This window comes from Odontesthes bonariensis, chromosome 1 (genome assembly GCF_027942865.1).
Source record: "Odontesthes bonariensis isolate fOdoBon6 chromosome 1, fOdoBon6.hap1, whole genome shotgun sequence".
Lineage (NCBI taxonomy): Eukaryota > Metazoa > Chordata > Actinopteri > Atheriniformes > Atherinopsidae > Odontesthes > Odontesthes bonariensis.
The window spans coordinates 12,793,757-12,812,611 of NC_134506.1; the positions used below are offsets into that span (position 1 = coordinate 12,793,757).

Consider the following 18,855-nt stretch of genomic DNA (forward strand, 5'->3'; position numbering starts at 1 on the left):
TTCTATATCCGCTTTATCCAGGTCAAGCTCACAGGGGCTTAAAGTCTATCCCAGCTGCCAGTGGGTGAGAAGTGGGGTATACCCTGGATAGGTCGCCTGTATCGCAGGGCCAGCACAGAGACAAACAACCATGAACGCTCATACTCACTCCAATGGTCAATTTAGAATCACCAAATAACTTAGCATGCATGTTTTTGTGGTGTGGGATGAAGTATCAGGAATGATCCTAGAGTACCCTGAGAGAACCCACGCATTTAAGGGGAGAACATTCAAACTCCACAAAAGGAGGCCTTACTCTGTGTCTGTATTTTGGCTTAGTTATTGATATGACTCGGTGTGATATGTCATGTGATGTTGTTCATCTGAGGTTTTATTTGTTAAGATCTGGTAAGGACCAAATTATAATAATCTTTTTAAAATATTTTTTTTTGTCTTTTTTTAATTTTTACTTTGTCCTGATATGTAAAACCTTAGACCTGAAGTAATGTGTACTTTCATTTTTACATAACTGTTTGTAATCAAATACATTACATGAGTACATGCATTTTGTTATATTCCACCACTGTTGTAGGTAAGCAAGTCAGTAAATAAGATCCATGAATAGATATTAAAATACATTTTAGAAACAAAAGAACAATATGCAGGTATGTGGTACGACACGGAACCGGAACTTTAGGGACTAGACGGGTGTTTCTCGCCGGAGTCGTTTCAGCTGTGCGTCTCCTCCTGCAAAACGTTCGTGTTTATTGTGTGTGCTGCAGGAACTTTGATAGCGGAGTTTTGTGGAGTCTCTGCATTCACACAGGAGTGAACCTGCGCCGCTGCTCACTTATCTGACCTGGTAAAGCAAACACGACGCTCTGCTTGCACGTTACTTCCGCTCTCCAGAAAACAACGACGTTATGTTGCTTTCTCCTTTTCTTTCTAATAGATTGGTATGAATAAAACATTTTATCGTAAGTTTATCTTTATGCAACGAACTCATTCCTATGTTTTCGGTCTTATTGTGTTGTTTTGAAAGTCTGTCTGAATTTTGTATTTGCACATTTTCCATTTCGACTTTGGGACGAGCTTATGTATATTATAAAGAGACGACCAATTAAAGTTTGTCTGTCGCTCCACTTTGGTTCTCAGATGAAAGTCTTCTTCATATAATTTAGAATGAAATCGGCCTTCATTTGGCTCTTAGTTACAAACACTAACTTCGAGCCGATAAATAGAGAGACGGCAGGCAAGCTCAAATCGTGGCAATGGCAACTAACAATGGCACTTCCGGTGGCAACCTGAGCTGTCATAACTTTGCAGAGGCCGGTGCCAGAGTAGCTGTAAATGCCTGTTACACGCTGCCACATTGACGGTCTGTGATGCTGTGTGTGTGTGTGTGTGTGTGTGTGTGTGTTTGGTTATGACAGGTATGTGATTGGATGAGAAAGTTAGCGGGGCGGGGTTGAGTGTGAGGGACGGAGGCCAGTGAGTGTGTGGACTTGTGAGAGAGCAGAGGGTCAGGCAAGTTAACATTTTAGTGTATTGTTGTATTTGGCATGGTTACGGCCAACAGTAACCATTTATGCTCTATAATAAATTGACTCTTTGTGAAATAGCTCGTCATCATCCTTTCTGCACGTCCTGCCGGATGGTACAGTATACAGATGTATATATATATAAGAGATAGTTTCCATCTCAAGTAAATGCAGTGACTTTTGCATTATAGGTCCAAGACTTTTTCATTACAGACTAATCAATAACTACATAATCATCTGAAAGTAATGATTGAGTAATGGGCTATGGCTAATAACTATAATGACAACCATTTGCAGAAACAGCAGCAACTTCCACAAACAGCAGCGGTAGTCGTGGCAGGTCTGTGGCAGCGTCTAACAGGCTTTTACAACTGCCTCTGCAAAGCTATGGCAGCTCAAGTTGCCACCGGAAGTGCCAATTGCAAGTTGCCACTGCCATGAGTTAAGCTCGGCCTTGCTGCTAAAATACTGTCGTCTCAAAGTCTTCCTTTTTCTACAAGTTTCAAGTAAAGTTTCATCAGTGTAAAGCAGTGATTGAAGTTCATCTTTTTAGACAGATATGTAACCGACTTGTGGCTTCACCCGCTAATCCTGCTGCTTTCAGTCGCTTTAGGCATGTCTCAGGACAGTCAACACGGCAAGTGGACCATCTCCAGCAGTGATGACGAAGATGAGGCTCTTCCTCCTTCTGGGACCCTGACACCCGAATCCCGTCAGCCTTGTAAATCCCACCACAGTCCCCGTAGGTCTGTCTCTCCGGTACCGGTGACTGTCCCTGTGGTGGTGAAATCAGAACCAGCCAGACCCCCTGTGTCTTCGCTCGTCATTGGCTCTGAGGCAAGACAGTCAGCTGCAACGAACCAGTCAAACCCAGTCAAGTTGGAAACTAGCCCTTCATTGGCTGGAAAGCGGAAGAAAGAGTCATCAGGTAGCACAGGCTGGGCACTCTCAGACAGCGACGAGGATGATGGAGATGTAAAGGGGAACAGTAACAGTAACTTGCCAAAACGGGTGCCTCTGAGCCCCAAGACAAAAAAAACGAAGGTGGAGAGTGAGCGTCCTCCGAGTCCCCACGGCCGACTCTACTATATAGACGAGCCAGAGGACTTCTTTGAGTCCTGTACTCCTAGTCTTAATGACACCTACAGGTTCTACCTCAACAAAGTCACAGGCCTGGACAGGAAGTACAACCGTGGAGCCCTGCACATCAGAGGTGAAAGTGATGTTCAATTCAATTCAATTCGATTCAATTCAGTTTATTTATATAGCATCAAATCACAACAAATGCCATCTTGAGGCACTTCAATGACGCTGTCCAATTCAAGCCAGTTAGTCATTGTAATCATAATCCAATCAAATCCAATTAATTCAGTTAAACATTAGTCCAATTCATACGTACAGAGACAATTGAAAAGAAATTTCCAAGCCAAGGAAACCAATAGATTGGACCGAAACTTCTTTTCGGTCCAATCTCCTGTCCTGAACGTGAATGAGGCGACTGTGGAGAGAAACGACTCCCTTTTAACAGGAGAAACCTCTGGCAGAACCAGACTCGGGTAGGATGGCCATCCGCCTCTAACTATAAGCTTTGTCAAAAAGGAAAGATAGGGTGTCTGCTTCTCTGACATATACCGGCAGCTGGTTCCACTGAGAGGGGTCTGATAACTGAAGGCTCTGCCGCTCATTCTACTTTTAGAAACTTTGGGACCCACAAGTAAACCTGCAGTTTGGGAGCGAAGTGCTCTGTTTGGAAAATATCTAACAATGAGATCTTTAAGATATGATGGAGCCTGGTCATTGAAAGCTTTATTTGTCAGGAGAAAAATCTTAAATTGTATTCTGAATTTAACAGGGAGCCAATGAAGAGCAGCTAAAACTGGAGAAATATGATCTCTCCTGTTAGTTCTCATGGCAATATTATAAAGGTAAAAGAAGGCAGTCCTAGAAACCTGTTTTATATGTATGCCAAAGGATAAATTCTAGTAAAAAGTAACTCCCAAAATTCCTCACAGTACTACTAGAAGCCAAGGAAATGCCATCTCGAGAAACTATGTAGTTAAGATAGTTTTTAACTGAAGCGCTCAGGTCCAAAGGCAATGACTTCAGTTTTTTCTGAATTTAGAAGCAGAAAGTTCTGCATCAGCCAGGTCTTTATATCTTTAAGACATGCTTGTAGTCTGCCCAATTGATTGGGTTCATCTGGTTTCATAGATAAGTACAGCTGACTATCATCAGCATAGCAATGGAAATTTATGCCATGCTGTCTAATAATGTTACCTAATGGAAGCATGTATAAAGTGACAATAATTGGTCCAAACACAGAACCCTGAGGAACTCCATGATTTACTCTGGTGTGTGAGGAAGATTCTTCATTTACAAGAACAAACTGAAATCTATCAGATAAATATGACTTAAACCAGCATAATTCAGTTCCTTTAATCCCAATAACATGTTCAATTCTCTGTAATAGAATGCTGTGATCGATCGTATCAAATGCAGCACTGAGATCCAACAGGACAAGCACAGACACAAGTCCGCTATCAGAGGCTAAGAGAAGATCATTGGTAACTTTTACCAGTGCTGTTTCTGTGCTATGATGAGCTTTGATTCCTGACTGAAACTCTTCAAACAGATTGTTTCTGTGTAAATGATCACAAAGTTGAGAAGCAACAAATTTTTTCAATGAACTTTAGACAAAAAAGGGAGAATGGATATAGGTCTATAATTAGCTAACACTTCTGATTCAAGAGGTTTTTTAAGTAAAGGTTTAATTACAGCAACCTTAAAAGGCTGAGGTACATATCCTGTCAACAAAGACAGATTGATCAAATCAAATATGGAAGTGTCGATTAAGGGGAAAACCTCATTGAACAGTCTGGTTGGGATTGGGTCTAAAATACTATTGCTGTTGTTAGCTCAGAGAGTTCGACTGGACAAAAACAGTCTCAACACAAATCAGGTTCTAAAGATACTTCTAAAGCTGCTGTACTTGGTGATACCTCAGTGACGATAGTGGAAAGGATTATATGAATCTTCTCTCTAATAGAAACGATTTTATTGTTAGAGAAGCACATGAAATCATCACTGCTGAGAGTTAAAGGAATACCTGGCTCAGCAGAGCTTGGACTCCTCGTCAGCCTGGCTACAGCGCTGAAAAAAACCTGGGATTATTCTTATTCTCTTCTATCAATGATGAATAATAAGCAGTTCTAGCTTTACAAAGGGCTTTCTTGACTATCTTTCCAAACTAATTGAGTCTCTTCTACATTAGAGGAATGCCATTGTCTCTCCAGCTTACTTGCAGTCTACTTTAAAGCTGCAAATTATACCAAGGAGCCAGCCTCTTTTTAATGATTACCTTTCTTTTCAGAGGGACAACATTGTCCAATGTTATACGCATCGAAATGATAGTGCTGTCAACAAGAGAGTCTCGTTTTCCTGGAGTAAGGTTTATGTAGCTGTAATATTTGCACATGGCAGTGAAGAAAATGGAATAATAGAATTAATCCTTTAAATCTGGTGACGGTATTCTCGGATAGACACCTTCTATATGTAAATTTTTTCTCAGAAGCTGTATTGTCAAATAATGTGAACTCAAAGGTTATCAAAAACCGGTCAGATAAGAAAAATGAATAAATACTGTTAATTGTTCAATTGTCATATAGTTCAATAGTCAGCACAAGATCAAGGGTATGATTAAGACAGTGAGTAGGTCTGTGAACACTTTGAGAAAATCCAATAGAAGCTAATACAGAATTAAAGTTAATATTTAGGCTGGCATTTACAACATCTACATGAATATTAAAACTGAGTCAGAGATTCAAAAGAGCTAAAACTAATTTTGGGTTGAGGACTGATTAGTAACCCTGATTTGAAGATGGCTGCCACTCCTCCTCCTCTACCTGTGGTTTGAGGAAAGTGAACATTTAAATAGGTTGGGGGAGTTTATTTATTAATGCTAACATGAGCCTCCTGCTGCAGCCATTTACAAATATTCGTTTGTTAAGGAAAGTCTGGAATGAGGAAATAAATTCCCAGCATTCAACAGGGTGTGTAGCTACTTTGATAACTGGCTCCTAGTGTGAATTCTGGGGCTGAGTAGGTGTGACTATAAAGGAAAACTATTTGTAATAGTCACCGTTCCCCTTCTTTTTGACTGCTGCTCTCACTGGGGAGATGGTGCCCGCCTCTTGTCACCCGTCAGTTGCTCTTTTGTCTCATAAAATCTTGTGTCTTTCATGCAGACATTCTCTCCCCATTATTTGGGACCTTGAAAGAGTCTGCTCAGGTGAGTAATGAAATATGTTCCAGACAATTCAGGATATATATAGTTCTCTCTTTTCATCAAGCATTGTTCAGTACCAAGAGATAAAAGCTTGGTCGCAGAATCCTGCTACATCCCTCTAGAAGTTTGGAAAATTTTAGCTATTGATATTGGTCTTCTCTCCTTCTTCATAGTTTAACTACTGCTTTGATATTGCTTGGATGGTGAAGCAGTACCCATCAGAGTTTAGGTAAGTCTTGCATCTTCTTCGTTACCATCTCATTATCACTAACCATTTTTTTTTTTTTTTTTTTTTATTAGAACACATTAGATAAGGTCCACATTCTGCTAATTCCAGCACTCTGATGAAACACGATCTCAAAATGAGAAAAAAAAATTTGACCGGCATGAAACAAAATGAAAATGTGCTAATGTGTGTCCAGTTTAAAGCCCGGTTTGTGCTTTTAGGGATCGTCCGGTTCTGATTGTCCATGGAGATAAGAGGGAGGCCAAGGCACGGCTGGTGCAACAGGCCCAGCCCTTTCCACATGTTCGCTTCTGTCAGGTACATACTCATTATCTCATTATCACAGGATACAGTTGTTTATCATATAGTTGATGTTATGCACGTGAGCCATTGCACCCCTTTTCCATGACATCTGCCTCTTTTGAGATCAGTGGCATAGTTTTGTAGCCTGACTACGTCATACTCACGATTCTAGTCAGAATGTGAGTCTGATACCGCTCAATAGAGTTTTGAGTATGGGGCGTGTTTCAACCGAACCAGGAGAAAAAGTGCCTCTTTGCTCAATTGCAACCAATCAGAGCAACGTAGTATGTGACGTAGATTAAGCAACACACACTTGTTGTAGGAAGGACGGCAAAAACATATTTTCTATCGATAAAAGCCTTTATCGCGTTCCTCTGTTCGTCTTTCAAAATGAATGCAATGTGGAGATCCTGTAGAACAGACTCGATGGCAGAATCTACACACCCTAGCTCTTCAGCGGCAGCCATGTTCAGCTCTTTAGTGACGTAGTCGATAATGTCCCTGTTGATCATCTGTCCATCATCGTATAAAGCCCGCCCTGGCAATTTGATTGGGTCGACCGATTCTTGGTCGGGCATAATGATTTCCCAACTGAGCAGAGCCAGACCGAACTTCCCGACCAAAACTTTTATGGGCGGGGCTAAGTTCGGTGGGCACCCAGGCTAATAGTTTTGTGCCACCATACCATGTGTATTTGGACGTATATTACACTCAATAACCCCTGAAGTGTGTTATCATAAAATTACCGTAAAACTGAGAATATGGTACCAAAACTGGGCGCTCACTTCAGCATACTCAGCAAACTGAGCTCACACTACCACCCACCAAACCAATAGAAAAATACTTGTCCGCCAGTTTTATTCTCAAATACTCACATTTTCCTCGTGTGCTGTTCTATCATGAACAGTTGGTACTGGTCCTTTTTTATGGGCACAATCTTGGTGAGTCATGTGTTGAACTGGCCCAGGTTGGAGAAACACGGCACCGCAGATGAACTCTGAAGTAACATAATAGACAGGCTGTGGGTGCTCGACCAGACAAAATCCTATTGGAGTTCTTCTGTCACATATCTGCTCTGTGAACCCTGGGCATCACTGTCATCCATTTTCCTAGCCTTTTAAGTAAGGGTAACATTAAGAGCTGTTGCTTATAAAGCGATAGCAGTTCTTTTTGTAAAGAACTCCATGTTTCACTACATGTTCATAAATGTAGAGACGAGAAAATCAAACAACATAGTCACAGTCAATTTTAGAATGCAGCCTTGTGAAGGGACTTTAGTAGTTGAGTTATTTGTTGTGTTGAAGTCTACTCGGTTCAATAAGAACGCGTGGACCAATTTCTCCAAAAAGTCAGCTTGAGTTAAAATACTTTCTAATGACATTTATTTTTTTCCATTGATTTAAAACTTCCTATTGAGACTTGAAAAGTCCTGTCTCTTGAGTACGATGAAAACCAGTTTGGCCAAGTTGGCCTTTTAAACCAACTTTCATTTTCAGTTTACGAACAATTTTGGCAAGAATTTTACTGAGAAAATGATGGTTTCTATTTAGAGGAGGGGTTACTACAACACACTTGAGAGAAGCTTGGAAAATGCCTGTATGCCAAGAGCCGTTTACAATATTTTCTACACATTTTTTTTAACAATGGAATGCATTTGAAGAATTTGGTGGGATCAAGAGAAGAAGTGCAGAACCTCAGCTGCTGAGTTTAATTCTCAACATGTCTGGAATTAACCTCTGAGAATGTAGACATTGAACTCATGGCAGTTAGCCTAACTGACGGTGAGGCCAAATCAAGTACAAAGAGGCTGTTTATTTGAAGATAATAGCAAATCCATCACAACATTGAATTTCTCTCAAAAACAAAATGTTGTAAAGAGAAATTCAAGGTTGTTGATTTAGGAGGAATCATTCATTTATCCAGTGAGGAGAATAGAATTGCTCTGGTTATTGATTACTGATTTGATCTCATTATTGTTAGAGGAAAAGTCCATTTTTATGGATCCCAAAATCAACGTGTAATTTACTTTTTCTAAGTTCTCCAGTAGATTCTCTTTGCCATTCTTACTTTCTCACTGTTGGTGGACTACATATATTAACACTTTTGACAGCAGCAATACTACAATCAATGATTTGGACATTGCAGAAATTGTCTATCATGGCATCACCTGGTAGACAAGAAAGGCTGAAAGACTGGTATTTCGTATTCATGACAATATCAGCATTACTTGCTTTAATGTAACGTGTGTTAATAAACCTATTGGTGTTTGATTGAACAGATGAGCATATTGCTTCAAAAACTAAGTAGTAATCAGAAATTGCAACGTCTAGAACATTTGTAACTGTTACATCAAGACCTTTAGAAAAGATACACATGTAACTTGATGAGTGTAGTCTCGTGCTGTTTGAAATCAAAAGTTTCTAAACAAGTAGTATCAGAATTGTTGCTTTGACAAAATCTGCTGTCAAAATCAGTTGTAATTTTAGACAAAAGTTTACCAATTTCTTCATGAAAAGACCTAAAAAGAAGACCTGAATATTCAAAACTTTGATGAGTAAAACAGCAACTGCACCGCCCCCTGTGTGCAGCATACAAAATTACAGTTAGCGGTCTCTTGTTATCTGTATGATGAAGCCCGATATCAGTGGGTAACTTACAGTCCAATTTGTTTGTCTCAGTGAGGTCATCAACTATGAACGCTTTTTTTTGCAAAAGATCTCACAGGAAGTAATGCAAGTCTTAAAGAGCGAAAAGTGCTGTGTGCATTAACAGAAGACAAAGGCCCTCATTTATCAAACTTGCGTAAGACGAAAAACGTGCGTAGGTCGTGCGTACGTTCTTTTCTGCGCAAAGGTTGGCATTTATCAAATCCATCGTGAACGCAGGAAAGATGAAATCGCCACGACAGGTCTGAGGCCGGTGTACGCACTTTTCCATTTTGACTTGCGGTGACTGCAACACAGCAGCGTCACTAGTGCGTGCTCAGGAGTCGCAACAAATCCCTATAGGTTAAAATTACAGACTTATCACTTTAAAGAAGGCCCATGTTTTATTTGACTTCAACATAAATATAAACATAAACGCAAATTAAATAAATTAAACAAGTACAACTCCGTAATTGGAAGCGTGATGGCTCATTATTCAACCGCGCACCCTCACACCGAAGAGGAGAGGCGCTTTAACACTGCGCATACGCGCACGCGTGCCACTGTGGAGAGGTGTATAGGGCTCCTAAAGCTGGATCTGTCTCTCGGCTGCGGGGGGAACCCTATACTCCCGAAAAGGTATGCAATATTATTATTGCATGCGGGGATCTCCATAACATTGCCCAAAAAAATGGAGTGCCATTTCCAGATGTACATCCAGAGGACCCCGCACCCAGAGATCCCTACCACCAGCCTGCACAGCCAAGAGCGCTCAGGAGGAGAGAGGAACGTATTCAGCGATTCTGACTTTTGGTAAGCATTCTGTTATTCAAGGAAAAAAGAAAGGAGAACAAGGATTTCTTTCAGCATTCATTCTGTGACTTCAGTGTTTCATTTATGTCTTTCAATGTACTGTCGATAGATTGCATGGTGTGTGTTAAAGCCATCATCCACTTCACGATCTCTCTTTGTCTTTCTAGGACCCCTGTGGTTAACACGGCTGGCCGGTGTGACGCTGCAGACCGGGGGGCAGAGGCAGAGGCTTCGGATGTTGACGGGCCGCGTATTCGTCGCGCGGGTCAGGTTGCCCGGATGCCACTTCGGATTCATCTGTGAATGAAAAATATTAGTTTGATTAGGAACCTCATTTGTGTTGAAAATTAAAGCAACTGTTTTATTTAAACGTCTTGGGTGTGCAGTCATTCTTACCATTCTCGAGCTCTAGCATGGGCGCATCAGTGTCAAGTTTCCCTGGCACGCCCGATGAGGACGTAGCTCCGATCACGCCAGCCACCCTCTCCTCCAAGGCACTCAAATCCAAACCTGGATCGGACCCCCGCCCCACCCCCCCCCCCCCCCCCCCCCCGTTTGTGACATGCTGCGTCGGAGAGCTGCGACCTTCTTTTTTTGGCCAATTTCATATCGGACCACTTCTTCCTGATCTTATTGGAGAAAAAGTAAAACATCGTTCAATTTTAGATTTCATTTAATCTGGAGTTTATCACATTTTATTGACCATCACAGTAGGGGAAAATACATAACTCGTCCGGTCTGCGATTTACATCACCAACGCTGTTGACAGCCGTCCCAGCTGTCAACAGCGTTGACAGCGTTTCTTTGCCGCCTTTCGTCTTTCCATGTCGCAAATTCTAGAGGTGCGGCCTCTCAACCCCTTTTTGTAGAAGGCGTGGTTAGGATCATTACGATGGATTTCGGCCGCCGGATTTATCAACAGCCGCTCGGTTTTACGATGGGATTGGTGTGGTACGCATGTTCTGTAAATCTCACTTGAGCCTCTGCGTACGACGAGTTCTCCACTCATATATACGATGCTTTCTACGACGGCTTGATAAATGAGGGCCAAAGAGTGCTTGATGTCAGAGGAGCTGGCTGCTGCCAGTCTTTGGTCTGCAGTATACTGTTGATAGGAGAAGGTTTTGTTGAACTTACTGTATGTCACATTGTAAAAGCATTGCAGGAATGCAGTGTGAGTTCAATGTGTCCATGATCCTGCATGATTTCATCCTTGATTGTGAAGAGGCATCTTCTGTTGTGGAAGGTGGTGAGATTGTCCTCATATGGGATGTGCTTTGATTTATTACCAATGTTTTTTTTTTTTTTTAATGTATTGGTGGCCTCCTGTGTTGCACTTAGACGTTCCAGTTGATGCTACATTTGATGACACTGGAGAACTCAGAATTTACAACTTCCAAAAAAAAAAAGACTGAAAACGCCAACAAAAAATTTGATTTCCTAGTCAGGAACTAGAGTAGGTTTTATCAACCCCGACTTCTACATTCGAAGACGTTCCCTTGAAAGGTAGCTTACCAAGTTAATGTAAAACACTTAAACAAATTACTGGTTAAGAATTCTGAGTCTCTCTGAGCTGTGTCTGTGACATAACATCATCAACGTGAACAGGCCTCTGAATTAGGTATTTTCAGATCTTGGTTGCTCCAAACAAAGTGACAGAGTTGTGTCATGTCAGAGTTTTTGTATTGGTAGAAAATTCAGAACTCCAAATACATGCACAAAACAAGTCATACATGGGTTAGGGTTTACAATATTAAATTGTAATAAAAAAACTTACTTATTTAGGATTGCTTTTAATACCCAGTAGTATGATGACACTTCAATTTTGTTGTATTTTATTGCTTTCACTGTTCTTTTATTGTTTTTACTTATTCTTCTTTTTGTTTATTACCTGCTGTAAAGCACTTTGGTACACCGAAAGGATTGTCTGTAAAGGGCTGTATAAATAAAGTACATTTACATTTACAAACATGTATTTATTTTGATAAAATGTCGACTTTAAATGCAAAATTTGGTTTTGACAGGCAAAGCTGGACATTGCTTTTGGAACGCACCACACGTAAGCATCTCTTTCTTTGTCACTGACTCCCTGTTATTAACCTCAATTGCTACTTTAAACTCAGTCCTAACCTGCTCAACATTTTTTTTGCCATTGTAATGGCAGGATGTAACATTGGGCTTCATGCAACAACCATTCGTACGAACAGATTTGTTTTTAAGTCGTGCGTACGAGTGATTAAAGAGAATTTGCGTATTCACCAATCTTTTCGTATTTTACGTTTTCTTTCAGGTACGAACAGAATTTACGAGTGATCAGACCTGTCGTAGGAGTTTCGTAAAATAGTCCGCTGTTATTCCAATCAAGTTTGCTTGACTCATGGATTGTATATTTAATTACTTTGAAGCAAACATAAATAAATATATACATTATACCCCATAATGATGCAGACATTATTCTGTTTGACTTAAATGATGCACTAATTGAAGGTTAATTTGACTGTATATAACAAGGTCAATAGGAAGTGTAACCAGCGGCTGACTTGCTACTTTTGGAAGCCTTTAGCATGTCAGGCTCTTGGAAGGGAGCTTGTGTTCCGAAACCGTATAGATATCCTTGCGGAGACAGATGAATGGCTGACATCGGGATTTAGATTGCCAAGACTGTGCTGCTGCAAATATGCAGCTTGCTAGAGGCACAACTCCAGAGAGAAACACGCCGATCAAACCCAATTCCACCACACATCCAGGTCCTCACCATCCTTGGATTTTTGGCCACTGGAACCTTTCAGAGGGAGATTGGAGTCAGATCGGGGGTGTCCCAGTTCCCCTTGGTCATCAAAACTCTCATCAGTTTATAACCCATGGTAGACCCCCATCAAAGTGCCATCATGATGAGGCAACGACTGATTGCACGGCTTTAGTTGCAGTCATCGAGCGCCTGGCCATGGCGAGACGGGTTTTTTTTAAGCCATTTTCCTCTTTATTTTGGTGACATTACAAACTACGGGTGACAAGGAATTAACAGCACTCGTCATTGCTTCCCATTTCTTCGCTTTAGCAGATCCCGTAATTCCACTGCTGACACTGCTAAAAATGACAGATTTTCCTTTTTGGATCTCTGAAAGCAGAACTTCAATCTCGGAGCCCCTAAAGTTGCTCTTTTTGCGCCTTGATGCCATTCTCATGACAAGCGTAGCCTTATTTGGTATGATTTTGGGCGTGGAGTATGCAAATTTACTATCCTCGTGCACGTGCACTTAAATACGCACGGGTGGCATTCATCATTTACGCAGGTCGTTTACACACTTTTTCCGAAGTTAAGAGCGTTTGTTGAACCTGATGTGGCGTGTTCGTACGAGACCTTTGTACGAAAAAAGTAAAAGAAATTTAGAATAAAAATGCGAAAATGTTGCATGAGGCCCTTTGTTTTGAACACAGTTTAACTCAGTACAACCTTCATGTGACTTGAATTGCTCTTGGTTGTGTGTCTTTGCACAGGAAAATGATGTTACTGTTGTACGAGGAAGGCTTCAGAGTCATCATTCTCACCTCCAACCTTATCAGAGCGGACTGGTACCAGAAGACACAAGGGTGGGTCTTCACTGATTATTTACTCCTGAAAGGGTTGAGGGGCTGCAATCTGCAGGGCTGTAGGTAGAGGTTATCATACTGACTAAAGGCCTTAACTCAGCATTATGTGTTAGGTTTTGTTGTAGAACTGCCACTTAGTCTGTTTTACCCAAACTAGGATGTGGATGAGCCCCCTGTTTCCACGGTTACCAAAGGGAAGCAATGCGAGTGCAGGTGAGTCGCCCACCTTCTTTAAGAGGGACCTGCTGGAGTACCTGGCGTCGTACCGCGCGCCAGAACTCGAAGAGTGGATCCAACGAATCAAAGAGCACGACCTGTCAGAGACGAGGTAAACACGTGTTTCAAAATGGAACCGCAGCTGTGGTTAACATTGGTAACATTTGCATTACAGTTTCCTCTTGTTTTGATCTGATATCAGGGTGTATTTGGTGGGCTCAACCCCGGGCAGGTATGTGGGCCCGGACATGGAGCGCTGGGGCCACCTGAGGCTGAGGAAGGTAAAGAGTTCCTTTTTTTTTTTTTTTTTTCTGAATTGTGACAGGTAAAACAGTTCAAATGAAATGTGGCAGGGTGCTGCGGAACAGATGATGTTGACTTAATTTTCCTTTCTTGAATGCGAGAGGTTGCTGTTTGTCTCCTGACTTTTAAGATCCACAGCTGTTTACTTGAACACAAAGAGAAAAATGTTGCATTACCGTTAACACTCATTTGGAGTTATCTCAAACTGTGTTTTTATTTTGAACTCTTTCCTGAATATCATTTGGAGAAGTTGTGATGACACTGTGGTTTGTATTCATGCAAAAAACACAGTTTGAGTGACAAAAACGGCTAAAATATGTCTTTGCAACACGACCTCGAGCACCTCCAGGAGGGACGTTAATAAATACCATCAAAAACCAAATCGACTAGCAGGTGTCTGAAAGCTTCGGGCGTGATCTAATTTCACTTCAAAGATTGGGCATGTTTAAGACTGACAGCATGTAGGCGTTCTCACCTAACAGTAGTTTACCTTCCTCCTGTGTGTTTTTCTTTTTAGCTGCTTTACGAGCACACAAATCCGATTCCTGGTGAGGAAAAGTGGCCCGTGATTGGCCAGTTCTCCAGCATCGGCTCCATGGGACTGGATAAGACCAAATGGTTGGCGGCGGAATTTCAGCGCACTCTTACCACACTAGGGAAGTCCTCCCTTCGCCCGGACCCTCCCATGCACCTGGCACGTATTTACAAATGTAGAAATGTTCCGTATGTTTATCAAAAAAGGCAAAGCTGTGTACCTTATTAAAGGAAGAAAAAACACTTTTCTTTAGCTCTTGTGTGAAAACATGAGCCATAAACATCATCCTGTAATCCACAAAATGTACATAGTTGGACTTTAAGATCAAGAAGCTGAGAATTTCTGGAGCAAGAAGCTAATGAGGAACATCTATTGCAGGTATATCCATCAGTAGAAGATGTGAGGACGAGCTTAGAAGGCTACCCAGGTGAGTACTCATGTCCTCTCTTCTGAATTTAACACAGTTTTTGTCATATAACCTGGAGCATGCCAATAGAAAATGAAAATGGGTTTTTATGTAACTGACAAATGATTGCATTTTGTATTTATTAACATTTTGCATACATTTTTAAAAATAAAATTTGCAGCCGTTATTTGATACCATCAGGGTGTAATTGATGGATCTTGATTGTTTAATGACTCTTGCTGCTCTCCAGCTGGCGGCTCTCTTCCTTACAGCATCCAGACGGCTCAGAAACAGCTCTGGCTCCACTCCTACTTCCAGTAAGTTCACTTCTACTAATGAAAAACCAGTCCCTTCCTGTAAGCTGTTGTCACTGCAGTCCTTCCTTCCTTCCTTCTCATTTGTTTAGACTGGCTGCTGCTTTTTATTTTCTCTCAAAATCTGTACAAATCTGTGACTCATTCACAACCAGCTTTGACATTAATCCACTTTTTTCCTTTCGCTAAACTAAACAGATCAGTGGAATACTGTGTGTGTGTGTGTGTGTGTGTGTGTGTGTGTGTGTGTGTGTGTGTGTGTTTTTAGCCGCTGGAAAGCAAACACGACAGGGAGGTGTCACGCCATGCCGCACATCAAGACATACATGAGGGCTTCGCCAGATTTCACACAGCTCGCCTGGTTCCTTGTCACAAGGTGACATATTCATATTTGCTCCTTTTTATTAATGTCCTTTTTTCCATTTGTTAGAAATCCACATATGAACGTTTTTGCTTGTGTGTCTCAGTGCAAACCTGTCCAAGGCAGCGTGGGGTGCGCTGGAGAAGAACAACACTCAGGTGATGGTGCGCTCATACGAGCTGGGAGTCCTCTACGTGCCGTCAGCCTTTGTAAGCGCAACGCGATTTTAATCAAGTGATGTTTGCTCATCCGGTACACACCTCCACGCATTTTCTATTCTTCAAAAATGTGGTGTAGATAATGAAATTCTGCAGAAGCCTGGAAACAGAAGTTGCTCCCTCGCTGTATGATTGAGTTGTGTGTCGGTGTGCAGAGCCGGCGTGCAGTGATTCGTAGCATCTCTGTCTCCTTACAGAACATGAAGACATTCCCTGTAGATAAAAATCCATTTCCTGTCTCCTCATCCACCTCTGGTTTCCTGGTACCCTTTGACCTCCCCCCTACAAGCTACTCTCCAAAAGGTACCGTTTTTTTTCTCTGCGGGTTAAATCTGTATACATTTTTGTTTCGCTTCTTTATTTATGTTTTATTCAGAGGTGTCCCCCTGACTGAACAACCCCGCTTGGTCACCACTTGGTCTGTATTTCTGTCTGTTACACTCTGTGATCGACTCGAACAATATAGAGATAGGTCGCTTAAATTTGTGCTGTTTCCATCGCTAAGAGGACAGGAGCATGAAACATACTTGGCATTATATAAAAGTGTGCTGCGTCGGCCTCGGATCGAGCTGTTTTCAAGTAAAAACAAAAACCCAGACACAGAGATTTCACTTTGGGATATATTTGTTTCCTTTCTTTGAAAGCTTTTCCGATATGGAGCTTGGGAATTTGGAGTTGAAGGAAGTCTTGAAATACACAAAAATAGTTTGCCTCAATGCAGCCACGTTGTCTCCCATACACTGTCAGCACTGCCAACAAAACACAGAAGAAGATTGCAGAAACTATTCAAATCGAGTCCAGAATGCATTATTAAAACCAGGAAGTTTGGGAACAATCGTCTTTGAGAAAGAAATGGGGTCGGAAGAACATCTCGAGTGATCATGATCGAAGATCACCTCAATGTTTGGTGACATAAATGGAAGTAAATGAGCAGTTTTAACAGCTCACGTGAATGTTTTAACATTGAAATTTGGAACATTTTTACACGCACAAGGAGAGAGAACTCAATGTCTTGGAACTAAACAGCTGTGTTGCCTCATGAAGATCACTTATCAGTGAGGCTGTTTGAGGAAAAAAAAGCTTCACCTTGTTAGGGAGCAGAAAGATTGTACTCTGGAGCAATAGGAAAGAAAGGTCATGTCATCTGATAAGACCAGATTCATCCTGTTCCAGAGTGACTGGAGCAGATGAAGTGTTGCGCCCATCTTGCCGTGTGCCAGGCAGCGTGATGATCTTCGGTCGGCCAGGTGTGGGTTCAGCAACATCATGTGCCGAAAACAATTAGGTCAGCTGACTGACTGAATACACTGAACCACTGGAGTTTTTCTTCCCTGATGGCACACACACATTCCAAGATTACACTGAGTTCGGACCTGAATCCCCTGGAGAAGACTTTCTTCAGTGGGCCAACTGTCCCATCGTCATCTTTGTGAAAAACGGATGCAGCTCTGGGTGGAAATAAATGTTGTGACATCGTATAAGCCTATCAAGTCGATGCCACTTTACTGCAAATGCAGTTATTTAGAGTCATAGGTGATCCGACAAAATATTCGTTTGTACATGCTTTTCTTTCTTTTTTTTAAGCAGGCAGCGCATTTATCCTTCGCATGCCTTTTATTACTGTCCCAGCAGTCTTCCATCCACAGTGGCAAATTCTCCCTCCGTTCAGGGTTCTTTTTCTCTTTTGTAAAGCACAAAATGTTCTAACTTATGCCATAAATATCTCTTATAGAATTAAAACATGGAGGTTTTTTTTTTTAAATCATGAGCTAATACAAAGCAGGGTTTAAATATCTAGGTGTTTATTTTGATCTTGATGACATTTAGGCTTCAAACTGTTTTTGACTCTAGGCTGGAATAATTAATGAGACAGTGAATTAGCAAGTGCTGACAAAGTAGAGGGCGCTGTGGATGAATTGCTCATGGGTTTCGATATGAATTGTGTTGCAGCTGTATACTTGTCTAGATCTTGGGAAAATCGCATAAGAATTTCTTGGCTGCAGAACATCGGGAAGGCTTAGCAATTAGGCAACAGTTTTCTGAATCCACAAGGCTAATATCCTTTTTCCTTTTATGTGTGGAAAACAAACCTTTACATATTTGAATTCAGTTTACAGAGAAAACTTGAACTCATTTGGAGCTTTTCTTTAAGTGGACTCACCTCTTTTCCCTCTCTGCTTTCAGACCAGCCGTGGATCTGGAATATTCCATACAGCCAGGCGCCCGACACACACGGCAACGTTTGGGTTCCCTCCTGAACATGCACACACATGCCTGTCTCTCACTCACTGTCTGCTGCTTGTTACCTGTCAGAACTGTGTGTAGCTGTTTGTTGTAAGTCATGTTTCATACTCAACTGGGAACCCACATTTTCTACGAATAAACCAAATAATCTTTTCATTGTCCGGTTGTTTTTTTAAAATATTTTTGCAAATTTATCAGCATCATCATCATCATTTTGATTTCAAAGGACTGATTTATTCATAAGTTTAACATACGATACCAGCTAAAGTGAGGTTTACCTGCAAAACTCATTTAAAGCTACAGCTCAGTGTAAATCTCTTCTTTTTAAAACGGCCGCCCTGGAAGTTTGACAACGGTCCAAAATGTTTGGGTTCAGCAGGAAGTCTTTGCTCCTGATTATTGCCCTAAATTTAGCTTTTGTCATGCTTTAAATAAATCTTAAAAGCGGGAACACAACATAAGGAAATGTTTGGGGGATATGGGTAGACTTGATCTCATAATGGACAGAGTAGTTTTTGCTATACTTCTTCCAGGCTGATGATTGTGCCCTCGTCTGTGTAAATCAGTAACTGATGACGCAGCTCGAAGCCAAACTCTGTCACATTGGAATGACACATCTGTGGCATTCTGGAAGAAACAGCTCTGCAACCCTGTTGTTAGCTGCCGGAGCCCAGGGAGGATGCTTTAAAAAGAATGCATTGAACAAGGCTACTGTTTAGCAGGGTGCAGGATGCTGTGTGGCTCCTGTTCTGCAGGCGAAAAGGGAGCAATACATTTTTAGAACTCTGTAATAAGAGTAACAGTATGTTAACCCCAGCAACTGTGTGTTAACAGTTCGCTAAAGTGTTCACATTGAGAATGGGATCTCACTCATT

General features: G+C 41.4%; 1 protein-coding gene across 3 annotated transcripts; it reads left to right on the top strand.

The window, feature by feature from the left end:
• The first annotated feature begins 584 nt into the window (after positions 1–584).
• tdp1 (tyrosyl-DNA phosphodiesterase 1) lies at positions 585–18,136 on the top strand. Of its 3 annotated transcripts, none has more exons than XM_075472970.1 (16): positions 585–841; positions 2,125–2,733; positions 5,765–5,808; positions 5,979–6,034; positions 6,253–6,349; positions 11,817–11,851; positions 13,291–13,383; positions 13,541–13,711; positions 13,802–13,880; positions 14,420–14,596; positions 14,816–14,864; positions 15,094–15,160; positions 15,426–15,533; positions 15,625–15,676; positions 15,934–16,039; positions 17,921–18,136. In XM_075472970.1, the coding sequence occupies exons 2-16, from the start codon at positions 2,136–2,138 to the stop codon at positions 17,992–17,994; spliced, it is 1,806 nt and encodes a 601-aa protein (XP_075329085.1). In that variant the 5' UTR covers positions 585–841; positions 2,125–2,135; the 3' UTR covers positions 17,995–18,136. The 3 variants fall into 3 exon arrangements, with proteins under 3 accessions (XP_075329085.1, XP_075328919.1, XP_075328997.1); XM_075472804.1 differs by having other exon boundaries at positions 646–841; positions 15,625–15,727; XM_075472882.1 differs by lacking the exon at positions 585–841 and adding an exon at positions 869–935 and having other exon boundaries at positions 15,625–15,727.
• The last annotated feature ends 719 nt before the right edge of the window (positions 18,137–18,855 follow it).